Genomic DNA, 26,416 nt, shown 5'->3' on the forward strand with positions numbered 1-26,416 from the left:
TGGGGGTGCAGCAGTTTGTGGAAGGTGCTGACGGTGTGTTTAGTTCAGCTGCCCCACACAGCAGCAGCGGTTGAGAGATTAGTGAAGAAAACCTAAAATCGAATTAGTGCAGATACAAAAGTGGACTACATGAAATGAAGTAAAAGATACACTGAATATATACAGTGTTAATCTGTATTAAAGTATTAACTATACCTGTTGAGTACATGTAGTGGAGTAAAACATGCAATCTAAAGTGTATGAGTATGAGGTAGCACAAATAGGAAATAAGAAATAGTAAATCAATTGTAAATATTCAAGTATAACTACTTTGCTATAGAGTAAATGTACTTACATTTCACAACTGGTGCCATAAATATCATTAAATTCACAGGTACCAGACAGTAGACAGTAGAATGTATCTGGTGTGACATTATTATTATTGTGTATTGTTTCATTGGGCACATATGGAGACATGCCTACGTGGATATAAAATCACCTAATACCTCCAACAAAGAACCAGATCAAACTAGATAGATAGATAGATAGATAGATAGATAGATAGATAGATAGAGTGAGTGAGTGAGTGTGTGTGTGTGTGTGTGTGTGTGTGTGTAACTGTTATTTACATGCCTTTTCTATCTGACTGATTCAATTGCACTGTCCTATTTTAACCTGTTTTAATGTTGTATTCTTGTTATTTGGTACTTTCATGGTTCTTTTTGTTTGTTTTTGTTATTTGCTGTCTACTTTTATTTATTGTAAGGTGTCCTTTGGTGACAAAAAGGCACCTGTGAAATAAAATGTATTATTTGATTATTACTTCATTGATCCCTGAAGGAAGAAGGATGAACATATGGTTCTACCTATAAAAATATACATATGGACTATGGACTATGTGCAATAACTTGCGATTATGAAATCAGCTGTTACACTCTCTCATCATCTATCTGAATGTCCAGTAATCAGTCCAGCAGAGAATCAGATCAGATTATCAATAGTAAATACAAGACCAAGTTTAACATCATATATGCTCTGTTTTCATTCAAAAGTGCAGGGTTTTTTTTTCTCTAAAGCATGCTTTTATTTTGAAAATGCCGGCCGGGCCCGGAAACACATTGCTATTCTCGGTCACTTGATTCTGTAGCCTGCATCTTCCTCTCCGGCCAAAGACTGCTAAACACAAGAAGCTTGCATTCACCGGCACACATTAAGTCTGTAGCCTTGTTCCTGTCATCTGTTTTAAGTAATGTAGGATGGCGTCGGGTTTTGGGAAGATTGTCGTCGGTACTTATGTGGAGATAAAACGCAGCGATGGTAAGTTTGACCCTGTCTATTCTTTCACCTCCTCTTTCGTCGCACTGTGTTAAGTTGTTAAGGGAGCTTTGTTGCTGCGGTGCTTGTTGGATACAGCAACCGTTGTTCCCCGGTAGCTGCAGAGCCTTAAGTTAGCTCCCAACAGGAAGGTTGATACTAGCTGTCAGGGCGGAGTGTCTCAACATGGCCAAAGCCTTTTTTTCTTTTTTGAATGAGCTCCTACCTTTTGTTAGCTTCCTGTGCGGAATAATTAAAAAGGCATTTGCAGTTAGCTGGGTTTTTTAAAGATAACATCGAATACTTTAACTAAATAAATAAAATAAATAACGGAGCTAACATACTAACAGATGATTTTGGCCTAACGAGCATTTCAAATGCATCAGCTACAATGCTAACCGAGCTAGCGTCAGTTAGCTTCTGACTAGCCCGACGTTAGCTCGTGTTACCGGCTTTATTTTACCGCCGCAGTGAAACATAACCACGATTTGTTTAGTTAACGAGCCAAGTTTGCTTTTGTGGCTGTGTTTTATTTTTTTTAATGCCATGTACAATTCATTTATTCGGGTTATTATTAGCTAAACGTTACACCGGGGGCTAACTTAACTATATCGTCGGTTGTTATGGAAACCCTTTTTCAAAATGGTTCAAAAGCAAGATGTGTGTTTTTTGTTTTTTTTTTGAACATTGTTGTTGGATTTGACATGGTGTGTATTGATAATAACACCATAGACGACATGTATTATTTTAATAACTACCTCTGTGCTGTAGATAAATGTCGTTTCATACACTCACTTTGATAAAAACACATCACATTTGAGCTGCCAAGATGACAAACAAACACTAAAGTATGAAATGACACCTCTGTGACCAGGAGGAAGTTTGCATTACAATACACTCACTTCAGTCTTTTTTGAAGGGTTAACTGAGGAGTAGACAGAGAAAGGGAGAGGCTCGTTGTATGACTCTTCCCGATGTGAATGTCTGCTTTATTCTGCTTTCCTCTGTGTAGTTGCAGAGCATTGCTTCAGGGCCAGGCTGCCAAAGATGCTTGAAAAGTTTGTGTCATCCCTGCCTGGTCTTTCAGGATTAGGCAACACCCAGTGCTAATGTTTAATAATAATAATAAAGCAACAAACAACAAAATAATCCCAGCACAAAGCACTTTCAACTGTCAAAGCTTGTTCAAAGGGTGTGTGTTGGTTGTCCACAACTCCATCGCCCTCAAGCATTTCACTTCATGGAGCACCTTGAGATCAGGGGTGTGATCTGAAAGAAACCTGAAGCTTGGAAAGAGAAGGAGTTCTGTCTGTCATCTCCATGCTGGTTGGTGTTGCATCCAGAGCAGGGATTGCCCTCACTCTGGGGGGGTTGGTGGCAGGGCCGCTTCAGATTCAAGCCAGATTCAGGCCATTAGCCACCACCCCATCTGTTGCAGCCAGCTCCCTCCATGCTGCCAGGACTCCCTCGCTCCCTCTGTGGGTTTTTTTTTTCTCCCTTTCACAGTCAGTCCTGATGAGAGCAAGAACTCAGAGAGTTATTTTGTGCTATTCAGTAAATGACCCGAAGTTATTGTGCATATGATTTGTATGTCGTCAGTAGATTCCCTGTTTAATGGTCGACATTATCTTTTTAAAATGTATTTTTGTGTGAAAGGATTGGAGTGTCTTTTTTTCTTTTTTATGATTCAAATTTTTATTGAGTTTTACATTTTACAAGATTTAACTAAGAGAACAGTGGAAACAAATAATAAATAAAAATAAGGCCAAGTCAAGATAAAAGATGCACAATCGATAAAACATAAAAATAACAAATAGAAAATGAAAACAAATAAAAAATGCATAATAAGTCCCAGACAGATACATCAGTCCATGCTCAATATGTTATGTCCATTTACCAGGAAACAACCACTATACTGTTGTTGTCCCATGTGAAATTCACTGACCACTAGTAGACCTCCAGAAAACCGATCCCTGCATAACATCCAGTCCACCTCCACCTTCATTTCCATCCCGCTCTCCCCAAAACAGCCCATTGTGATCGATGTATGCAGAAATATTTTAAGCTACCCTGTAAAGAATACAGTCTTAAAAACATTCCCCATTTCTCAGTATAATGTGTTATACTATAGGATATTCTTTCAAAAGCAGCTACTTTACCTAACTTGAAATACCTCTGCATCTTTCCACTTTCTCATTATCATCTGCTTACCGATCATTATACTTGTCTGAATCCAGTTGGTTAAGGGTTTCACAATATGGGCCAAGGGTTTAGGGTCACCTAATATGTAAAGACTGGGGCAGAACTCAAAATCCACTCTACCCGTAGAGACTTGTTTAGTGATTCCAACAATTGTATCCCAATCATTTTCTGTAAATATTCAGATCCCTTTCCCATAACGGATTGGAGTGTCTTTTTAAATGGAGTGCTATAGAGACATAAGCCATCCAACAGCTTAGTGATTTTGGACCGCTTTGTTTTTTCTCAGTCTGTGACATGCTGACACACTTTCATCAATGGGTGCCTTTGGGTTTTGTAGCAAACCTGATTCTTCTGAGGCTTTGTTTGTTTGGCAGGCTTTTAGCAGAGCTCTCTTAAGCCCCCTCAACTACTAGGAGGTGTCAACATATTCAACCAGGTTTTAGGATAAAAGTGGGACACCAGTAGCTAGGTAGTGGAATGGACTGTGTATGTGTATGTGAAGAACAGGCAGGCAGGCCAGTACACTTTACTGATTTTGTGATATTAAATGTTGTCTTCATCAGAAAGGCGTGCCTGACTCTCGTAGGTGTACAGTGTCTGCTCCAGGACAGATGCTATGCCCTTGAACCTGTCTGAGGCCTTCTTCCTTACACTGAAACAATTAATGATTAATGAAACTTTTAGTCACTTGACAGAAGGGTAATCAAATTTGATCATCAGGTAATAAATAAATTACAAACACCAAATATCATCTTGTGAATTGTATTTACCTAACTATAAATATATATGTGTATAAACTAATAATAAAACAAATCACCTTATGTAGCATGTATTCTGTCATGCTGTTTTTTTGGCATCTTCTATCTTTCCTAATGCAACGGGCAAAACTAAAAAGTGTGTACTTTGAGGACGAAAGTCAAACTGGTATATTTAAATCAAGCTTTTCTAGATATTACATCACGTGCCAAGACTTTTCCACCAAAGTGGTTTGGAGGAAGCTGCTGCTCTGCTGCAGTCACTTGTGCAGCAGCATGTAGTTGAATTGACTCCTGTCTGTATGAACCCACAGGAAGGCTGTGGTCTCAAGCTTGCCCACTGACATAAGCCAATTACAGTCAAAGTTACTGTTCTTTTTTTTTTTCTTTTCTCCATCTAATAGATATTAACCGGAAACAGGAACATAAATCCTCCGAGTGCTGCAGTCACTATTTCTGCCTGGCATGCTTACAAAACTCTCCTTTGCTGTGTCCAAGTGTTTTTTTTGTTGTTGTTTTTATATAACGTACCATGTCACAGTTCAGCAGTGTATTATTTTCACATATTCATGTCTGGATGTGTTTCCTCAGTGCAGTCACTGAAGCATGCACAGTCAGACAGCTGACAGATTAAAGGCAAACCTAAATAAATGAGTGAAGGAACATAACAAATACAGATGTCTGTGGTAAATTAATTGTTTACATGTGGTCAGGATGTGAATCATATGATCAGGGCTTCAGTCATCAGATCTCCATCTGACTGAACACCTATAGGTGATTGATTTAGTTGATTTGGCAGCCCCACTACCTTTAACATGTATGTATGCAAGATTTCATGCTTTTTATTCAGTGTAATTACATGTGGATTCATATTAAAGCTGCAGTATAGAGTTAGTTATTGAGAATAAGCCAGAGGTTCCTGTTTTTCAGACTGCCAAAGGTTTTTTTTTTTTCTCCTCGACACTTCTTCTTTTAAGACACTAGATCTCCTTTTTGTGTTTTGCTGCCGTAAAACCATAGTAAGAACAATCCGTGAATGTTCAGCATTTGAGAACACTAAAAGCATCTTTGCTCGCTGGCTCCCGGTGAGTCTCTGAATAATGGATAGAGGAACATGGTGCTTCCCTGCGTTGTGCTTGGAATTTACAGCATACAGCGAGCTCCGCATGGACAAAGATGGGAGGGCTGAGCAGGCTCTTTACAGCTGGTATTATCACGCTGCAGAGAGAGAGAGAGAGAGAGGCGGAGAGGAGCATGCAGGCTAGCAGCAGCTGCGCTTGTCTCTATCATCAATGTTTCCCAACGGGTCATTATCAAACATCACAGTCAGTCGTTACTAACATTAGCCTCAGTGCATTGTGTCGCTTTCATTTTAAACGTAAAGGACCAAACGGTGTCCTGATTGTTTAATGTGTTGATGTCATAAAAATAGTGTTCTGTTGGTTAGTACAAAGGTGAGCACAGACATGATTTAGCATCATTCAGCACTGTCGTGTGTGCTGAGTGATTTCATCTTTTCTCTCGTGTTTAGCGTTGTGTGATATGATTTGAAATCTAGATAACAATATTAATATACAGTACACCAAGGGTGTCCTGACAGAACATTAAATGTCACCACATTCTCAAATGTATCATTTTACATGCTTTTTTTTCCTTTCTTTTTTTTGCTGCATTTTCAAATAACAAAAATGAATCAAATTTAATCCATACTAAATACATTACCATGCTAATGCACAAGCTATATAAATAAAATGTAGTAGTATTATTATTGTTTTTTTTTATTTTTATTATAGCTATCCACCTTGCAGCAGTTTTTAATGTTAGTCTGCCGCCTGATGTTTGTGTTTCCCCTGTCTGTGATACTTTCACAGGACGGATACACCAGGCAATGGTCACCTCACTGAATGAGGACAACGAAAGTGTCACAGTGGAGTGGATCGAAAATGGAGATACAAAAGGGAAAGAGGTAACCCACCGTCACTACATCTCAAAGTGTTTTTCTTGTCCACAGCATTACTGTCGTCCAGAGACATTCAGACATACAGCCTGCGTGTGTTACAGTCCCACCTGACACCACCCTCTGTACGCTGATGTGCATGAGCGTGTAACTCTGGTCATATGTCCTACGCAGTGCATGCTTAACAATATAGGCTTTATTATCTCAGTGATAAAGCCTCATTGTGTTATTTTACTTTTATACATATATCATATCTGCTTTGTATAGAGGCACTAATATATTGGCTTAGCCTTATTAAGACAACGTAGAAGTGCTGAATAATGATATTTAAATCTGATCTTTCTGTAATTTGGACACTGAACTTGATGTATTAAAATCTGCATTTCCCATCATCAGAAACTTCGACTGTATTTTTACTTGGTCTTGTCTCAGACAAAGAGTTCATCTGCAAAACAACATCCAAAACAAAACACGTGGTCTGTAAATCCTGTAATGCGCTGACTGAGAATGCTGTGAGGCGTCGGCCTCACCTAAAGACATTTGGCAAATATTAGCTACATGTTAGCTACCCAAGTAGGCTATATACTGTCTGGTTTTAGTCTCAAAATCTCGTCTTGTCTCGGTCTCAATACACTCTGGTCTTGGACTCATGGTCTTTATTACAACACTGGGTCCTCTGTCTCCTTCTCTTTTTTTTGTCACTTTCTCCCTCTCCAAGTTTCTCTGGTTATCAGATGGCAAATGTTAGATATTAATAGAGTCCAGGTATTAAATTTGCAGTAACAAAATTCACGGTGGAAAAAACAGCCGGCCTGTTGGACCAGCCTCTTTCAGAACATTCAGTTGACAAAGCATACACTGGATAGACTTTAAACATACTAAATAACATTTTCCTGCATGATGTCCACTACATATATTATTACTGTCATTATTGTTACCATATCTCTATTACAGTATAGTTAGTTTATGATTTGCTGCAGCTGTCCATCTGTGTCTCTCTATCTCTATCACAGGTTCCACTGCTACTGTAATCATTTTATCATTCATTGTCATTTTATCATTCATTGTAATTGTACAATATGTTTGTGTTGATTTGTCCTGTACACGTGACATCTATTGCACGTCTGTCCGTCCTGGGAGAGGGATCCCTCCTCTGTGGCTCTTCCTGAGGTTTCTTCCACCTTTTTTTCACTGTTAAAAGTTTTTCCTCACTCGAACCGAGGGTCTAAGGACAGAGGGTGTCACTCCCTGTACAGATTGTAAAGCCCTCTGAGGCAAATGTACTTTGTGACTTTGGGCTATACAAATAAAATCTGATTTGATTTTCATACATTTGAACAAACAAGTGCATCCTGTCAAGATCTTAAAAAAGCTATATAGAAAGTTAATACAGTCATAGTTCAAATTAAGCAGATGCTGCTTTAGATCTTGCCTTGGCTAATCACACTTCATCTGTCTGTTACAAATGAAAGCATCATTTTTAATCTCTGGGTTTTGGGGGGTTTCAGGTCATTCAAGTCAAAGTCCAAGTGAAGTCTCCCCTCAGTGGCATCAAAGTCAAGATGCAAGTCTATTTTATTTTATTTTGTCATGTCAAGTCTGACCCACGTCCAAATGACATTCAGTGTCTGCTGGTTTGCTTATAGGGAGACTTTCACATACTCACATATTAAAACTTACCTGTACCATAAGACTTGGAGCACCTATAAGAAGTATTTATTTAACCCACTTTTCAATTTTTTACAGCATTGAATCTGCATTGAGTCTTCACATTCAACAGAAGTCAAATGAATACATGAATATAACACTGTCTAATGTTAAACACAGGTTAAGGGGCATACATGTGATCAATTTGTATTAATACTCCTCTGTTTCCCGGCAGATTGACTTGGAGAGTATATTTGCACTTAACCCAGATGTGGCTCCAGATGAAGAAATCGCCCCTAGTCCAGAGACTCCACCCCCACCTACACCTACATGTGTGAAGGTCAGCAAAATTGCAAAGGTGAGTACCAGCCACCCTAACTGACGTGCGATACGATTTGTTTATAATTATTTAAACACAACACGACTTACACAAACCTTCCATTTTAAATCTTTCATCCACATTATAAACAGAGTGAATCTAAATCTCTAGAGCTCCGACTTGCTCAGTAGTTATGTGGCTGCTGTTTGCTGTACCTTAATATAGAACCTAGATCCCTTTAAGTAACCACCTAATTGGTCCTGTTAAGTTAACACTGTGCATGGTGCACAGTAGAGAAGGGCTATATTGTCATGGGAATACTGGAAATATTAAACAAATATTGCAGTTGTGACTTTACTTGCCATACAGTATAATCTTTTCTGTTTTCAACCTATAAAACGTGTAAAGTGTACATCAGTCAGATTAGTAAGTTAAAGCTGTTTGTAATTTGAACAAAGTGTATTCTCATTTCTTTTTTTAAAATACTTTAAGATGTGTGCAATGTCATCACAAACACTGGAAGTCACATAAAGGAGGTCTCTGCACTAATCTGATTCTCAGGCTTTGTCTGTTTCTGTATCTCTGTAGGTGACAGGTGGAAGAAATGTTGTTTCCTTTTCCTGAGCAGCTAGGCTATATATTAAAATTAATCATTTTATCCTTTTTTTTTTTCTTGCAGAACCGTCGGACAATAGCACCTAAGAATGACACTCCGTCCAAGGATAACAGAGGTTTGTTTCATGCAGTTCTTGTTATTGTTGAATTATTCTCTTATAATATATTACTCATAAATCTTGAATGAACAGTGGTCGATACATGCACATCAGTGACCAATATTATCAGATTGACCTGACAAGTATTCCATTATTGTATGACACACAATTTAAAACTGTTCTGTGACATTTTTTTTTTTATGATTGGAAAAAAATCTATGCAGTAAACTGGTGAGAGAAGTGCTGATTCAAGTTTATGTGAGGATGTGGTTTGTGGTGCTGTTCAATTGTATTCTATTTTAAAGAGAAGTGTTTCTGGTATTTACCCAGCTTCCCTTTATGTAAATGTTTTAGACAAAAAAAACAGAAACACAACAACATCTTGAGTCACTAAATGTAGGTAAAGCAGATTTTAAGTTAGGTGAATTAAAAACTGTAAAACAGCAGATTCAGTTTGAGTACCAACCTCAAAAGTGGCGTGTTAGCAGTATGCGAATCAAAAGGTCAGTTTGTTAATCTTTGGTTTTTGTGTTTGTAGTGATTCCGACCCGGGCCAGACCCCCACAGCCTCAACAACCAGAGCCTGCACCACCGCCTCCATCCCAGCAGCCCGCACAGCTCACTCAAGCTCAGACACAGCAGCAACTGCAGAATGGTAACGTGACGAAACAAGAATGTGTGTTTTTTTTTATTAACCTGAGCTGTGATCTTTCTCAAGAAAGTAGGAAATTCTAGGGAGACCATAATAATAATTCAACTTTAAGTTTCAGTTTTTACTTTAGGCCATCTGCAGAAAACACAAATCATCACTTTTTAATGTCTCATGTTTTTGTTGACCACGTTTATCACAGAATCCTCACATCAGCCGATATCCAGAAAGGAGTTTGGCCAGCTTTGTATGTATCTCCTGCATGTTTCCCCGTGCCCTCAACGCTTTATGGTGATTTTAATAGAGTTCCCAATAGAAAATGAGAGTCCTTCTAGTCTAATGTGAAGATTGTGAACCCGAAATGTCTGCCAGATACTATTCAGAGCTGTGGTGTGGTGGCGAAGTAGCACAAACGCAATCCATCCAACAGACAGGCTTTCTGGGTATTAGACAGAGTGAGGGGAAAAAAAAAAAAAAGCATTTGCTGTTGGACTGCGCTGTCTTTTCCCGTACTGATTCCTGCTGAGTCATACACGTGGAAAATCCTGTGGCACTGTGCATTACTCCTCAAGGCTCGGACGGAAACAAGAACCTTTTTCTTTACCCCCCACTCCAAGCGCTTACTGTCGTTGGAAGAGCTATGGGCAGGAGGAGGGAAATGCCTTTTTTGCCCCCTCCTCGCCCCTTAACTCCCCCCACTGACAGCCTGTGTGACCCATAAGTATTGCCAGTCCTGCGTCCCTCTTATACTGCCCTGTCCTGATGCTGACCCAGCTCATCTTCTCCTCTGAGATTAGAGCAGATTATTAATCCCTCTGCTCTGATAGTCTGGGTTCTCGGGGACTGGAGCCAGCAGGAGGCCAGGACTGTATTAAAGGGCTTCAGCCAGGCTTTGTGGTGGGAAGCTGGGGCTGTAGCAGCAAACCAGGGCTAATCAGATAACAATGATTTTATGAACTCTGCAAGGAGCCAGAAGTGGTTTTCACTGACATCTTTGCTAACCTGTATGATTACTAATATCTTGTGATTTACCTGAAGCAACACTAATCAGTGGGTGTGATGTGCTTGGGATTTGTAATAACGTCTTGGTTGATGTTGCTGTTGATCTAATCATAGCTGATTTGAAGTCACCTTTAATTTTAATTGGTATAAATGCAGTAATACAAGGCAGATATCTGTGTATTGGTAGTTTCCGCTGTGTGGTTGTGTTTTAGGATGCAGATAGAAGGGATAAATAAGGAGAGCAGGCTTTGAGCACACTGTAAAGGCCTTTTGTTTGTTATGTAGAGAAAGCAGCTAGTGTTATACTGGAGGCACCATGTGCCAGCCACTGCATCATGGTCTGTGCTTTAGCGCTATTACTGTTCTGCTTTGTTGGAAATAGCCCAAGGTCTCCCTTCTGTTTGAAAGAAGACCGAGAGAAAGCAAAGACTTTCGTTGAGAGAACGATACTGCTCAAGCCAAGAAGGGAAAAGGGCTGAGGAAGTAGAAGAAACAGTCTGGAAGAAGGAAAAGACCCTTTTACAAGGAGAGGCTGTTGCCATATCCTTTGAAAAGCAGCAGAGTTACTGTTTGTCTTGTCTTTATGGCAGCGAGGAGGAAGTCAAACTGCGTGAAGGAGGTGGAGAAACTGCAGGAGAAGAGAGAGAGGCGTCGGCTTCAGCAACAGGAGCTCAGGGAGAAGAGAGCTCAGGTACATCAGTGTGGTTCACCTTTCTGCTGCCTAATGAACAAAATATATTTATTGATTGATGAGCATATTTTCATACATCACTCTGTCATGTTGTCTCTGCGTGCTCAGGAGGTGGATACCACCATCCCGAACTATGAGATCATGTACATGATCCGAGATTTCCGAGCCAGTCTCGACTACCGGCCCCTGACCACAGCAGATCTGGTGAGCAGAGACTTTAGCTTCTTCTTCTCTCCTGACTGTTAGATGTTGACACCCAGCCACATTATAATATAATGTCTTTCTCTGTTGCACGGTCCAGATTGAAGAGCACAGAATATGTGTTTGTGTGAGGAAACGTCCGCTCAACAAGAAAGGCAAGGACTTCTATCTGTAACGTCCATGATGTGTTGCATTTTATTTCAAATGTTTTGCTTCATAGTATTACTGTGATTGACAATCTTGCCTCTGCTTTTTTTTCCAGAGTTGTCTGTGAAAGACTTGGATGTGATCACCATCCCCAGCAAGGATGTGGTCATGGTTCATGAACCTAAACAAAAAGTGGACCTCACCCGTTACCTGGAGAACCAGACCTTCCGCTTTGACTACGCTTTTGATGACAGCACCACCAACGAGATGGTTTACAGGTTAGTGACAAAAGGAAAAGACCAAATCATCAGAGCAAACTTGTTTTTGCAGAGTCATAAATTCATGTGTGCTCTGTGTTATCCTGCAGGTTCACTGCCAGGCCTCTAGTGGAGACCATTTTTGAGAGGGGCATGGCCACCTGCTTCGCCTATGGGCAGACGGGCAGTGGAAAAACGCATGTGAGTTGCAATGACTCATACAATGACTCGTTCAAAAAGCCAAAACCACATCACTGACTGACGTCAAACCTCATTGTTCCTATTGAGAGTTTTGCAATTTTAAAACATCTCATCTACGCTGTATTGTGTACTGTATTTTAGACTATGGGTGGAGATTTCTCTGGCAAGAACCAAGACTGCTCTAAAGGAATTTACGCATTAGCTGGTAAGTCAGTGAGCTGTGTTTAGTGAGTAAAATGTGTCTGGTTGTCTTAAATCTTTAGGTTTCTTACTTCTTTTCACGCAGCTCGGGATGTATTTCTCATGTTGAAGAAACCCAATTACAAGAAGTTAGATCTACAAGTGTACGCAACCTTCTTTGAAATCTACAGCGGAAAGGCAAGTGATATGTATCCATTTGTTTGGTTTTTGTTTCCTCTGAATAAAACCTGAACCGGTGCTGACCGTGCTGCTGTCTGTGTTGGTAGGTGTTTGATCTGCTCAATCGTAAAGCTAAGCTGAGGGTGCTGGAGGACGGGAAACAGCAAGTACAGGTTGTGGGGCTTCAAGAGAAGGAGGTGAAGTGCACAGAGGACGTCCTGAAACTCATAGAAGTGGGCAACAGCTGCAGGTATAACTACAGAAACCATCTTATTCTTCTCCCGCATAAAATGAGATGATAACTTGTCGTACCTCACCTATTTTTGCTATTTGTTCATCATCACGTCTCCTTCCTCTCCCGTCCCAGAACATCAGGGCAGACATCGGCCAACGCTCACTCATCTCGCAGCCACGCTGTATTCCAGATCATTCTTCGGAGGAAGGGGAAGATGCACGGAAAGTTCTCCCTCATCGACCTTGCGGGAAACGAGAGGGGCGCTGATACATCAAGTGCCGACCGTCAAACTCGTCTGGAGGGAGCTGAGATCAACAAAAGCCTGCTGGCGCTAAAGGTTTGTGGGCAGCGATGACAGCTTCCACTTAAGCTGCAACATCAGCTCATTTTTCCTGTTTGTTTGTGAGCAGACAAAACACACAATGTTTTCAAATATCTGCATTTTAATTTCCCATATGACGTGTCTCTGATTTTATTGTTTCAGGAGTGTATCAGGGCTCTCGGCCGTAACAAGCCCCACACTCCATTCAGAGCCAGTAAGCTCACCCAGGTCCTGAGAGACTCCTTCATTGGGGAAAACTCTCGCACATGCATGGTGAGTCGATTGCCTTCATCAGTATCTGATGTCTGTGTCTTCACATCACTTCAGGATGTTTTTTTTTTTATTTGAATGATCTGATCTTTCTCTGCACAGATTGCAACAATCTCTCCCGGTATGACATCCTGCGAGAATACCCTCAACACGCTACGCTACGCCAACAGGTGGGGAATGTGTTGTGATTTGTACAAAGCCTTCCACAAACAGAAATTATGCAATGATACAAAATTAGCTCCTTTAATTCCCCCAGTGGTTTTAGTATAGACTGAAATTAGCTGTGTACCAATGTTGTTATTTCTCTGCCCACTCTCAGTAGTTCTGTCTGACTCTCGTATATTCCTTCTCTCCTCTCTTTCTCCTGCTTCCTTTCCCTCTTCTCTCCTGCCCTCTGCTCCTCTGTGCGCTGGCGCCGCCGCGTAGAGTGAAGGAGTTTGGGATTAGTCCATCGGACATTCCCTTCTCCCAGGGCGGTCAGGGGAGTCGCTCTGACCACTCGCCTACCAATACCTTTGACTATGATGACTTTGCTGCTACCTCTCCCAGCAGGTCAAGCACTCTCCAAAGCACAGCACTGCTCATATATACACACACACAAACACACACACACACAAACACACACAGTGCATGCACTCCTCGCAGGTATTTATTACATTATGATATACCTCCATGAGCTCATTTAAAGCAGCTTTCATTCACTTCATCAGCTGTTCACGGTTGAAAACCTCCACTGTCGTCTTATCCTTCCTGTTTTTCATCTGCATGATGACTCTTCATCCTCCCCCCCTACTTTGACTTTTATTTTTGGTTAAGCTGTGAATACTTTTTTTTTTTTTCGCTGACTCCTGAAGAACGAACTAAACATCCGCCTGTCCATATTGGGTGTGTGTGTGTGTGACACCAGCCCCATGTGTCAGGGACAAAAGTGAAGCCTGCGTATGATTTAGTCAAAATGAATATATGGTGGTTCAGAACTGAACTTAATAAGGTGTCAGCTGCTGTTTGGCACCAGTAATAACACTAAATTGTCCATAAAACGATTCGTAATCACTCTCACATACTTAGACTGAGATATATTGTACAAGTGAACCAGACAAATTGTACGCTGTCACTCTGTGAACCAAGTTCAGTGTAATTTTATTTATATAGCGCCAAATTCTAACAAAGTTATCAACGTTATAAAACCTGTCTGAATATTTACAGAGACCCAACCCAAAGTGGATGTAGCAGACATGCCTATTATGCAAATAGGCGGATAGATTAGTGCCAGGCTTCACACATTTACAGAGTCAACGCAGTCATCTTTTCCCATGCATGATGTCACCACCCTGTGCTATTTGTCCCACACGTCTGACCCCACCGTTAACATCATTCCCCGAATCGAAACATGTTCAGGAGAAGACTTGTCTCTGACCAGCTCAATGTCTTTCTTTTTTTTTTTTTCTTCAGAGTGAAGGAGCTGACAGTGGACCCCAACCAAGTGATAGAAGGGGGTCGACCCAACATCCACACTGTCAACCAGCTGGACCTTTTGGACGAGGAGTGGCTGAGTATCTCGCCGCAGAGAGACGACCTCAAACTGCTCTGTGAGCAGAACGTGAGTGCACAGCCTCCTCGTTCCCAAAATCACATGTACACACACTTCTGCTTTGGAGACAGATTAATAAGCCTGCTGTTAAAATTGTGACACATTTCCTCAGTTTATAGTTAAACCGAAACATTTGTCCTCATCCCTGAAATAAATAGGCAGGTTTGAAGGACCTGGTAGACTTTGTTGCTTGTGATGAAGTTATAACAGATCAGTAATGTTCACTGGGATCCAGAGTTTAGCAGCAATCTCAGAGGTGTGTGTAATGTCTTTATGTTTTTGTTGTTCATGAAGCCATGTCAACTGTGTAAATGTGTCTCCCAGGAGGAGGAAGTGTCTCCCCAGCTCTTTACCTTCCATGAGGCAGTGTCTCAGTTAGTGGAGATGGAGGAACAGGTCCTGGAGGACCACAGGGCTGTTTTCCAGGTCAGAACACTTACACCATTCTTTAAATACTGTCCACATTGTGTTTTTATATTTGTATTTCTTTAATAATTAAGAGGTAATTCAGTGCAAACTAAATATGCTCCTGTATTTGTCTGCCATGAGCAGGAGTCTATCCGGTGGCTGGAAGATGAAAAAGTGCTGCTGGAGATGACGGAGGAGGTGGATTATGACGTGGAGTCATACGCCACCCAGCTGGAACAGATCCTAGACCAGAAGATAGACATCCTCACTGAACTCCGAGGTATGACCGAAGCCCAGAAACACACCACTGCTGCTCCAGCAAACACTACTCACTTTTTTATGATGATGTCTTTTCCTCTTTGCCGTTTCTGTCAACAGATAAAGTGAAGTCATTCCGCTCTGCACTCCAAGAGGAGGAGCAGGCCAGTAAGCAGATCAATCCCAAGAGGCCACGCGCTCTTTAGAGACTGGAAGCGCCCGAGGTTTAAGTGGCACATACAGAAACGTAACCACTAGATGTTTGGCACAATTGGGGCTGTCACTAGCAGCTGTGAAAACAAACTGTGTGATGTACCAACAGGCTCAAGGAATTGCATTTGTTAATGATCCTCCTAATAAAACTGGCTGTTCACTCACTCTGGTCTTCATTAGAAAACTTAGGAAGGACAATAGTTTTATTTCCTTCCCTTTTAGTAGATTTTTTTTTTTCATGGAGAATGTTTAGTCTCCCCTCTTTTGTTCTTAAATTATTTTCTTTTATACTTGTTTGTACTTTCTTTGAACAGAATATTTTGAACCTTGTTTCAGAAGAGATCTCCATTGAACATGTTTTAAGGTTTACCGCACAAAACCAGTATTTGATTTCTGGTTGCTCTGGCTGACATGTCTGCATGTGCACTCTGTAATAGCGTATGTATGCCACTGTCCTTAGTCTTTTTTTTTTCTTTCTCCATGCTTTTGGGTCCTCAGTTGGCATTGTAAAATCATACCTCATTGTAAGCGGTCTCTTCTCTCTTCTCCCTTCTTCTCAGAGCATTTACCAATTGAAAGAAGCTTTTAAGACACACTGTGCTTCTTCCTTTTTGGTTTCTTTCTTCATGCTCCGAGAGGTTTTTACATGTAGTTTGCTTCAGTTCGTGCCATGTCGTCCTGTGGCAACTGACTTAAAAACTCTGACTTAATGTAAAACATGTTTTCCACCCCTGTTTAACACTTTGTTATAAAAATGAAACTAGAAAAAAACTGCTATTAATAAGTGACCACTGACCTACCATTTCTTATGTTGCTCAGTGTTTGCACCGGATGTAATGCTGGATGAAGTAATAAAAGATTCATGTGTTTCATTTGAATGGCTTTTGTGACTCCACAAAAAGCCATCTTCTCCTCTGTTTTGACAGTAGCAGATTTTGATGGCATCGACTCCTCAGACACTGAGTTGAAGCACATCACAGATTTCATATTCTAGCCAGAAGAAAATCCCAAATTTACCTGACAAAATATCTAAGTATGCATAGTGACAGACACTGCTTTAAGTGACATGCACCCCCAGTTTAAGCCACAGACTTTTTAGTCTTTTACCCTCCTATGTGATGGTAACACGTTGATGGAGCAGTGCTGTGATAATATTAAGGCACAATTAAGAAAATGTAGTTCGATAAAACATATATTTTTCATTTATTTATTTAATGGGACCATGTACACTATTAAACATAAACGATTACATTTGATGTACTGCACCAGAGTTGGCTCACAGCTACTTTTCCATCTGCAGTCCCTTCAGCAGACACAGTTAAAACATATTAGAGCACAATAACAAACAGTACAAAGCAAAAAACACACAGGACACATAATACAAAATTACACACAATAGCACATAACATACACCCACAATGTCAGTGGCTGCAGAGCTGAGTATCCTTTAGACTTTTTAATTTGGTTTTAAATGTACTGATGGAGCTGCAGCTCTTTATATCGTCAGGTAGGGTATTATTATTATCATTTATGGATTAAATCGCACAATCTGTGCACCGTCGTACAATGTCAGCATCACAGTTAGCCAGCAGACGCTTCAAATTAATTCGACTGGTTTTATTTTGAAAGTCTGTCACCGGAAGCATTAGTATGCCGTTGTGTCTAACTTGTGTGCAGCAAACATGACTAAGCATGTTTGTCGCCCTCTAGCGGTGAAAGTGAGTCTCTACACCTGCACATTCACTTTAATAACTCATTCTTATGGCGACATTTTACACGTAATGTTATAGATAAACATAGGCATAAATTTACACAATATAGTGAACATATAGTGTGTAACATTTACTAGTTTTAACAGTAAATTGTTGTCGTTTGAAGTCAATGATCGTCGGTTGTTTATCGCCCTCTTGTGGTCACAGTCCGCAATTACAACTGTAACAATACACAACTGTATCGGTGCAGGAGGAGGTCTAGTTGTAGCAGAAACGGCTCCGAAAGTCGCTATAAATGCTCATAAACACACATACACTCTTGTCGAGTGTTATAAATGTTAACAATTACAACGCTTTGGGTGAAAACTTAAATAAATTTGTTGTTGCACTGGGCTGTAGTTGCAGATTGTGACCACTGGAGGGCAGTAGTGAGTCACCAACCGTAGTAAAGCTAAAATCAATAATATACTATTGCGATTTCCAGAAAATACTTTCAAAGTAAAGTTTTGTTTTGTTGTTTTTTAAACGTAAGATTGCCTACTTAAATCGCAAAGTGTAACTTTGCCCTGCTCATTCCTCCATCGAGCCACATTTATGGTCATTTAATAATATGTTTGCCAATCTGCTGACTTTAAAACCAAAGCTATAGTTTCAAGTTTGTTAAAGGTCCAGTGTGTCGGATTTAGTGGCACCTTGCAGTGAAGTTGCAACTAGATGAATACTCTCCCACGACTCAGTCTGTAGATACTCCTAAATCTTACACACTGGACCTTTAATATTAATTTCTGACTCACTGTCTGTCCGTCTTTCATCACAAAGTCTATATTATTATTATATCCATCTATATTTCAAGGACTGATCACAGCAGATTGTGAGTTTTGACTGTATCCCAAGGCTTGAAATAAAATGCTAAGACCCAGTGACCTGAAGTCTTCAACACTGTTAAGGGACAAATTAAGGCGTTATGAGTCAAAGCAGCAGACACAGCTGTATTGTAACTTCTGGTGGGTTTTTAAAAAAATAAAACTCAAGAGGTTTAATTGCAACTTATGTACACAGGCAGTGACAACCTTTAACGGTACAAAGAGTAGAGTCTAACACTACCTTTTCCCGTACAAACTTTTAAACTAGTCAGACATGTACTTGCGCTCTAGACACAGGAACAACTTTTCAAATAACGAGTAACATATTGCTGCAAGACCTATCATTAGACATGAATCTTTGAGTTTTGAATCAGCTTTTTGTTTTAAAAAATTATGGATTAAAGATGGTGTTAGCACACAGGAAGAAAAGTGCGAGAAAAAAAACTTTTGGACAATCTCAATTTAATTTGCAAACACTCACTCATATATACTTGTTAATATTTACCTTTTCCACAAGGAGGTCATTTTGTAGTTTAGATAAACTGTGTATTGTTTTTATGAGAATATTCATCCATTAAATCACTCAATTATTATTTTCAATGAAGGACAAACTCTCACACAAACAGTGACAGTCCCAAACAACCAAGAGGTCTTTCCATGCATGCCCAGAATGCTTAATCTGCACTCGTAAGGGTAAAACAGAAAACTCAATATGAGCTCTTTGTGCATTTCATCCAAGTATTTCAACCTCTGAAATTCAATTCCTCAAAACAAAGTCTGTGCGGAGGAAAGGTCATTGAGTCAGTCGGCCGATTTCTTTCCACTCATCTGACCACTAACTTCTCGCCTTTCATAATAAAGCCAGAACATCCAGAGTCACGGGACTATTGTCTTCAGTTTCCTCTGCCTGTTATGAAAAGTGGATCCCTGCAGAGTTGAATGCATGAAGCAGCCTGCGGATGAAGAAAACGTCCAAAATTAGGAAAGTCCAAACAGAAATTTATGTTAGCAGATGTTGGGAGAAACAATAAAAATTGAAGCAGATGTCAGATGTTAAGACTTACACCATGAAGTCATCAATGTCCATGGACCTGGCTCTCTTCTCACAGAAATCAGCCTCCTGCAAAACGCTCTCAATCTTCTTACTGATGCTGAAGTCCGCTGGGATTTCCTGAAAAGACAAAGTATGAGACATTAGAGTCACACTGGATGATGATTTGCAGATCTACAGGTTCACATGTGTTCGCATGACTCACCACGTTGTGTAGAGAGCAGTGGATTCTGTAGTTCTTTTCCAGCAGCTGTTCAACCGCAGTGGACCTGGAAATTATAAATCACATGAAGGTTTTTTTCCCCTTATAAACTCTTTTGACAGAACATATTATTTGGATTACTGTGGTAGGTAAGTACTCACTTGAATGCAGCACTGAGTGTTTTATTTTTTCTTACAAAGGCTATTCTGACCAGGCCGTCCCACTCCTTTTCAGAGGACAACAGAAAACAACATTAAGTACCTAAAGTTTATCTCCTCTTATGATTAAAGACATGTCAAAGCATCAAACCTCACCTGGAAGTTCACCGGAGGGGGAGGATTTTTCGGCTCTATCCTGACGACACTTGACTCCACTTTCGGAGGAGGGCGGAAATTATTTTTCCCGACCTGATTGAAAGGGAAACATCGACAGTGAGACATAGGAAGACATCTACATCTGCAGACACTGTCGCAATGCTGCAGTGTCACTGACCTTCATGAGATGGTCTACACGAGCCAGTAGTTGTGTGTTGATGGACAGTCTGCAGTACAGCTTGTCTCCAGGTGGGGCGACGAGTCGCATGGCAAACTCTCTCTGGAACATCAACACGGCACACCTGAACAAATGTAAACGGAGACGAGGTGCTAAATGATCCACATGAACATAAGAAGAACAGAAAAACTCTCCATGGTCCTGACGTTGTTTCTTACCTGAAGAAAGGTCGATGCAACAGCAGCTTGAAGACAAACGGTGATGAAATCTGCGCAGAGAAAGACAAGTTAGATATAAAAGTGAACACTGAATCAGGCGTGTGCAGTGTGGTGGATGCGTCTTTACCTGGTAGGGTAAATTGGCCACACAGACGTCAAAGAAGGGCAGATCTGTTTTCAGTACATCTCCAACTAATATCTGGAGTTTGGTCTGCATGGGTCTGTTACAAAACAAAATGTCCTTTTATTACATAAAGTATTCACTTTTTTTTTTAACAGCACATATATGTGGCTGCTCAGTGTTTCTCACTCACGTGCACTGTACTCTCTTCTGAAGTTCAGCCACTAGTCTGCAGTCCAGCTCACAAGCCACCACCTGTTACAAATGAACACGGTCAGTTATTCTATCAGCTGCTGTGGATAAAAACACAAAGATCATAACAGAATGAGAAATATAAGCTGGACATTGACTTGTTAAAATATATAAATGTAATATTTAACTTGTTTAAGTATCTAACTAGTCACTTTCTATGGATTTGCCCCATTGGACTGTATGTAAAGCTGTAAGGAGTGTGTTAAAAATCTAATAACCCTGAACACATTGTACTCTTTGCTGTGTGTTTCAAATGCTTTAGAAGTATACAACAGCTAATCTTGGGAATTATGTGTAGCACTTGAAGAAATTACAAACTAAAAAAATCTATTCTGATGAGTTCATCTTTGTTACATAAAAATAAACTTGTAATCACTTCCACATATTTCAGAGGAACCACTTATTCCCACTTGATTACTTACTAAGATTTTTCTGTGCAGGGCATGTGTCACCTCCTGACCGCTGTGCTCCTCCAAAGAACAATGCCTAAACTAACTAAACCAAACTTTTCTCGTCTTTTATTCACTGTTTGTGGGACACGATACCAGTTCCTACCAGAGCAGAGGCGTCCCTCTCTCCTGAAGACCCAGCTCTGCAGAGAGTACCTCCTCTCTGAGCACTAACAACAACTGGACATGCTAAATCTATCCCACGGTCACCCTTTACCGTAACTGTTTCCCTTTTTTTTGGTCGCTGTGGATAAAAGTGTCAACTAAATGACTACATGTAAATGCACACTGTATGCTTGTAGTGTTTCAACACTCTCACCTTCTTTGCTTTTTCCAGCAGTTTCACTGTCATGTTACCAGTACCGGGTCCCACCTCCAGAACCACATCTGTCGGCCTCAATGCAGCCTGAAAAAGACACAACAACGCGGCTTAGAAACACTTTCTGTACCCATGATGTTTATAGGACACACAAAAACTGTAAAAACTGTACATGACTTGTGCATTTGTACAGTGTACCTTCTCAATAATCCCATTGACGACCAGTGGATTCTTCAGGATGTGCTGACCGATGCCCGTGTTGAACATGATCCCTGCAAGAGACAGGATAAGGACACTGAGAAATGGGCTTATGTGATGTTAATAATTAAAGCAATTTATGGTAAAATAATAACACTTCTTATACCAGCCATTAACAAACTGTTCTTTCTAGGTATAGACTTAATATTTCTCCAACAAGTTTCTCATAAAATGTATGTGTATGTAGAATCAAAACTGTTTTTGTACTCTCTCTTATAATATCATTGAATGACTCAAACAACAGTAGTACTAATATTTCGCTGACTTGTATTGGAGGCTTCGTGGAGCTAATGTTCTGTCTTCAATTCAAGATGCACTGTTACTGTAATCCACCCAAACTCTGCTGCTGTAAATTCACATGATCACATCACACCTGTTATCTACAGAGAGGATTTTACTTTTAAAGCCCTGAAACTTATTCAGTTGAACTTTTAGTGTACTCTCATGTCCCATCTAGCTCTGTGAGATCCTCTGATGAGTCCAAATACAAACACAAAGGTGACAGAGTCTTTGCAGTCAGAGCTCCTGAGGAGATCAGGGCTGCAGACTTCAGAAAAAAAAGCACCTTTAACTTTAACCTTTTTATGTTATGTCACATTTTATTCTAATTTGTATTGATTTACTGCTTTTAACTTGCAGTTATTGTGTTCTGCTTTATTGTAGCTGTGTTTTTGTAAAGGTGCTTTATAAATGAAGTTTATTATTAATACAAGAAATACTGGCAGACGTGATTAACAACAGTTATATAACCTGGTTATTGTGTGGTTACAGACACAACTCAAATACTGAAGTAAACACACATTTCATGTTAACACCGTCGACAGAGGTGACAGCTGTAATCCTCATTAGTTTGGTAACAAAGTCCCGACATGACAGACTCTGTTTTAAAGCCCAGCTTTCTTCTGTGTGCTCACATGCAGACATACCTTGGTTTTTGACCTCCTGGTGCTGCCTGCTCTTCTTCTCCGCTTTCACCTTCGGCATTTTTATCTTCTTTTATTTCACTTCAAGACCCAGAAACCCCGAATTTGAGACAATTATTAAAAATATCTGTATCTCTGGGAAGGTAAACACGTGTAGTCCTCTCTTCTTCTTCTGACAGGATGTGCACACAAGCTTTCCTCGCCTCATGTGTCGCCCTCTAGTGGCAGTCATATGTAATTGCCTTTACATACTGTTCAGATAAATCATTACACCGGTTCAGTTTAGTTGATTATTTATTAGACAATAAAACACAGACACATATAAATATGACATGAATGGATCCCTTCTCTAGTCAGATATGGGAAACTCCTCCAGCGTCATGGCAATGTCTCGAAGTTTGGGATCGTCCAGCCAGTTCACTTTGCAGGCCAAGAAGATGCCCTGAAGACAGACGCTCACATTAATACACCATATCCACACATTGTATCGACTGACTGGATTTTATTTGACACAATTTACCCTCAGGACGTTCTGTGTCATGACGGTCATCTTTTTATATTTCTCTAGGTTCGCCTGGCCTTTCTCCATGACGACTTTGAACTTCTCCGTATCCGGGTGCTCTTTCTTGGACATCAGCTCTTCGATCTCTTTCATTTTCTCATGCGTGAGCCGCTTCATCCCTGCACACACACACACACACACACACACACACACACACACACACAATAAATAATAATAAAAAGAAATCTGAGTGTGGAAAAACTAAATCACAATCTCATTATTTTTGTCATTAAGCATATAACATACCAAGCCTCTTCTTCTGTATTTCTGTGATTTCATCTTGAAGATCTCTTGAATCCTGTTCACAAAACATACAGGTGTCCAGTACATAAAAACTTATCTTTATAGGTCTAATTTTAATGTATATTTACTGTCTGTCATGCCACTACTGGATGCCTGAATTTCTGTCTGAATGAACTAACTATTAATTATCACAATTTCAGTTTTATTTCACACCTCGATTTGTTGAATAACCCCTCAAATCTGATCAATAAGCAAATCTATTAACAGATCATCAAAAAAGTCACCATTATTGATTGTTAATATAGTATAGTTGTTGTTGGTGGTATTTATGACTTATAGTATTAATAATATTTATAACTACTTGTGATTTCAGCAGCTAGACAACAAATCTGTCCTCTAATTTGGCATCAGACAAAGGACAAAGGACAAACACAGTGCAGAGTTATCTGATGTCAAAGCGCAGTTTTCTATACACAGTTGTTTTAAACACAGTGATATCAGCACAGACATAAAAACACACACAATGGTTGATGAGGCTGCTTACTTGCTGAAGTTGTTTTATGTGTGAACAAAGAGTCATGCAGCGATCATTCACAGCTTTCAGGGCGCTGAGAAATACACAAGTGATGATTAATTAATCAAAGATTAATCAAAATAAATGTTTGTCAGTATGTTTCAGCATGTTTGGACTCATCTTACTCTGCTTCTGAGTCGTTCTGCTTCAGTTTTTCTCCAATAGCGTGCCACATCTGCATTCTGAAAGACACCAGTTAAACTCAAACATCTGTCAAAGATAATCATTGCTCACAGCGTCTATTGACTTTAAAGGAAAAAGCGCAGCACTCATCACAAAGGATAAGGCATCGGTGTACCTGTGCAGTGTCAGCGTGCTGTTAAAATGAATTGCCTTGACTCTTTCCAGCTCATTGACGTAATCTGGCCTGAAACATTTAATGGAAAATAAATGTTATTCATTTTGAAATGAACTCTGATATTACAGGCTCATTCCCAATACTTACAAGTCTCTCTCAGCTTCAGATGCGCTGCATGATCTCTTACTTTTTCCTGTTACGGGATATGTAATAATTAATGCTTTGTTTGGAGGACTTGAAAACAAATTATGGAAAGTATGCACATTGTGATTATATACCTGCATGGAGCTGCACTGCCATCTCGAAGCACTGGTTGGACATCTGCCGTTTTATTCTGAAAAGACAGCGATTATAAAGACTCTAATCATTGTCTTAGAGGTGTTTTCAGTGGTGCGTGATTCATTTGGACGAAGAGTCTTTTAACACTGCTGCTGCTGCTGCTGACGGTATAATGATCGGTCAATCCTGACCACATAAAAAAAACATGCACCTGCATAAAAACCAACCTCAGGTAGTCAAGTGCTAAAGGTCCGGCTCCACCAACATCCTGGTGAGTTGGCAGCCACCGTGGGGTGATCATGCCGTTCACTGTTTGACGGTCACTTCTCATACATGTGACAGCTCATCTGCACAGAGCTACGTTATGTGCTACTTCATTAACTAACTATAAACTTTATTATCTCTGGGTTGAGTCTGATAGTTTATGGACCAAACCACTAAATGACAGATTAATCCTAGTCAGCTGGAGCCTATACTGACTTAGGGTGTCCAGTTCACCACAGGTCAGACAGAGACAAACAATCATTCACAGTCACAGTCAGATTATTTTATAATGAATGAATCAGATATGGAGGAGGAACCTCAGCATGTCTGTAAGCGAGGTGTCCTTCTGTCCGCTGGAGCTGTCAGCAGCAGGACAGTCACTCAGTGTCACGGTCTTCACCATGTGGTTGAGGGTCCCCATGTTGTTGGATGAGTCCATCACAAAACCTGGAAAAACAAACCAAGAGAGAAAGTCTGTGTCAGATCAGTGACCGAAAAGAATGAACACCCACTCAGATGCTCATGAATTTGCTCTGTAAAATATCTTCTTACCTTGTATAATGAGGCTGACGTGTTATCTAAATAAAAGCAGCGGTCGATCTAATGATTTCGATAATAATAATAATAATAACGCCGCTAGGTCGCTGCCTTTGTTTACATCCGCTGTTCGAAACCCCGCCAGGAAGTGACGTAACGTGATAAGTCAGAGCATCGCAGCGCCCCCTTCAGGCCGAGAGGAAGAGGCGCACGTTGATTTATAAACAAGTTTAAAGTTTTAAAGTTTATGTAGGAGCTATTTGTGAAAATAGTCTTTGTTGTGTTTAGTTGTTAATTTGAATTAGCTAATTATGAGTAAGTTTGTTTGATTAATTTAAGTGTTTGCTTTATTTAGATTCGATTTTTCTTCTAATATCTTTGTTATTTGTTTATTTATTATTTGTTTGGGATATTTAGATTTGCAGGGTTAGTATTTTGGTTTATTTTTTGGTAAATGGGTCACACTGGGCACCAGGGTACCAGCACCAGCAGCCATGGTTTTCTTTGTTCTTTTCTTTGTTTTATTATCACAAAACGCAAGGATTCCGTTTGGACATTCATCTTCTTTTGCCTGCGTTAAACCACATCCCCATGGTGCATCAGTGGCCTTTTGATTTTGTTTGGTTTAAAGTTTAATTTGTTTTTTATGGACAGATGGCCACTACAGTTTAAGTACTTTAATTTACAAGCGTTAAACGTTTCGAGGCTGGCAGTGTCCAAAGATATTCACAGAATTATGCATTATGCAGTTTGAAGTTTAAAGCTTGCAGGTTTAATTGTCATGTGCAGATTACACGCATGCATACTGCACTGTAAACAATCAGTGTCTATTCTCTGTACAGTCTCTCAAACACTAAATTCTTTTATAAGGTTTTAGATTTACATATTGTATAGTTCACTTTTACTTGGCTTTTATTTTACTGTTACTGGTTTTATTTAACTGTTATTTATACATGTGTGTATATAATGTTAAATTGGATATCTTATAGGTGTATAGTGTTAAAGTTTTTTCTTGAGATGTTACTATCCAACTTCTATAGTGTTCAAATGTTTTTCTTGCTATTACTTACTATCTAACTTACGTTTGGGAGCTGCTGTAACAAACACA

The 26,416-nt window shown here is 40.0% G+C and overlaps 3 protein-coding genes across 6 annotated transcripts; 1 reads left to right on the forward strand and 2 right to left on the reverse strand.

Annotated features, from left to right (window-relative positions):
* The first annotated feature begins 1,083 nt into the window (after positions 1 to 1,083).
* LOC104925889 (kinesin-like protein KIF2A) lies at positions 1,084 to 16,563 on the forward strand. 4 transcript variants are annotated; one of them, XM_019254970.2, is made up of 22 exons: positions 1,084 to 1,296; positions 6,122 to 6,216; positions 8,090 to 8,212; positions 8,853 to 8,904; positions 9,425 to 9,541; positions 9,738 to 9,782; positions 11,128 to 11,228; positions 11,337 to 11,432; positions 11,530 to 11,584; positions 11,692 to 11,854; positions 11,944 to 12,034; positions 12,176 to 12,239; positions 12,321 to 12,412; positions 12,502 to 12,644; positions 12,762 to 12,966; positions 13,114 to 13,224; positions 13,324 to 13,391; positions 13,648 to 13,773; positions 14,674 to 14,821; positions 15,137 to 15,238; positions 15,365 to 15,500; positions 15,599 to 16,563. In XM_019254970.2, the coding sequence occupies exons 1-22, from the start codon at positions 1,236 to 1,238 to the stop codon at positions 15,682 to 15,684; spliced, it is 2,280 nt and encodes a 759-aa protein (XP_019110515.2). In that variant the 5' UTR covers positions 1,084 to 1,235; the 3' UTR covers positions 15,685 to 16,563. The 4 variants fall into 4 exon arrangements, with proteins under 4 accessions (XP_019110515.2, XP_019110516.2, XP_010737926.3 ...); XM_019254971.2 differs by lacking the exon at positions 13,648 to 13,773 and having other exon boundaries at positions 15,599 to 16,561; XM_010739624.3 differs by lacking the exon at positions 9,738 to 9,782 and having other exon boundaries at positions 15,599 to 16,561.
* A 1,857-nt stretch (positions 16,564 to 18,420) lies between these two features.
* Positions 18,421 to 22,749, reverse strand: dimt1l (DIM1 dimethyladenosine transferase 1-like (S. cerevisiae)). Its single transcript, XM_010739626.3, has 12 exons — positions 22,555 to 22,749; positions 21,569 to 21,642; positions 21,371 to 21,457; positions 20,544 to 20,605; positions 20,357 to 20,450; positions 20,230 to 20,279; positions 20,012 to 20,135; positions 19,834 to 19,926; positions 19,681 to 19,745; positions 19,523 to 19,586; positions 19,331 to 19,437; positions 18,421 to 19,219 (listed from the first exon to the last, which is right to left on the reverse strand). The coding sequence occupies exons 1-12, from the start codon at positions 22,610 to 22,612 to the stop codon at positions 19,177 to 19,179; spliced, it is 921 nt and encodes a 306-aa protein (XP_010737928.1). The 5' UTR covers positions 22,613 to 22,749; the 3' UTR covers positions 18,421 to 19,176.
* Positions 22,750 to 22,827: 78 nt separating this feature from the next.
* Positions 22,828 to 25,465, reverse strand: cenph (centromere protein H). The gene is made up of 10 exons (XM_010739627.3): positions 25,324 to 25,465; positions 25,089 to 25,218; positions 24,507 to 24,562; positions 24,376 to 24,421; positions 24,229 to 24,297; positions 24,056 to 24,112; positions 23,901 to 23,964; positions 23,360 to 23,411; positions 23,072 to 23,232; positions 22,828 to 22,993 (listed from the first exon to the last, which is right to left on the reverse strand). The coding sequence occupies exons 2-10, from the start codon at positions 25,208 to 25,210 to the stop codon at positions 22,901 to 22,903; spliced, it is 720 nt and encodes a 239-aa protein (XP_010737929.2). The 5' UTR covers positions 25,211 to 25,218; positions 25,324 to 25,465; the 3' UTR covers positions 22,828 to 22,900.
* Between the last annotated feature and the right edge of the window lie 951 nt (positions 25,466 to 26,416).

This window comes from Larimichthys crocea, chromosome III, assembly GCF_000972845.2.
Source record: "Larimichthys crocea isolate SSNF chromosome III, L_crocea_2.0, whole genome shotgun sequence".
In the NCBI taxonomy this organism is placed as follows: domain Eukaryota; kingdom Metazoa; phylum Chordata; class Actinopteri; family Sciaenidae; genus Larimichthys; species Larimichthys crocea.

Excerpts from the sequence above, each read along its gene's own strand:
- LOC104925889 (XM_019254970.2), top strand. The coding sequence starts at position 1,236 with ATGGCGTCGGGTTTTGGGAAGATTGTCGTCGGTACTTATGTGGAGATA. Across the intron at positions 11,585-11,691 it reads ACGTCCGCTCAACAAGAAAG|AGTTGTCTGTGAAAGACTTG; the intron begins GCAAGGACTTCT and ends TTTTTTTTCCAG. Across the intron at positions 15,501-15,598 it reads CATCCTCACTGAACTCCGAG|ATAAAGTGAAGTCATTCCGC; the intron begins GTATGACCGAAG and ends TTCTGTCAACAG.
- dimt1l (XM_010739626.3), bottom strand. The coding sequence starts at position 22,612 with ATGCCGAAGGTGAAAGCGGAGAAGAAGAGCAGGCAGCACCAGGAGGTC. Across the intron at positions 20,280-20,356 it reads TGGCCAATTTACCCTACCAG|ATTTCATCACCGTTTGTCTT; the intron begins GTAAAGACGCAT and ends TTCTCTGCGCAG. Across the intron at positions 20,136-20,229 it reads TTGCATCGACCTTTCTTCAG|GTGTGCCGTGTTGATGTTCC; the intron begins GTAAGAAACAAC and ends ACATTTGTTCAG.
- cenph (XM_010739627.3), bottom strand. The coding sequence starts at position 25,210 with ATGGACTCATCCAACAACATGGGGACCCTCAACCACATGGTGAAGACC. Across the intron at positions 24,298-24,375 it reads TCTGAAGCTGAGAGAGACTT|GCCAGATTACGTCAATGAGC; the intron begins GTAAGTATTGGG and ends TAAATGTTTCAG. Across the intron at positions 23,412-23,900 it reads ACATAAAACAACTTCAGCAA|GATTCAAGAGATCTTCAAGA; the intron begins GTAAGCAGCCTC and ends TTTTGTGAACAG.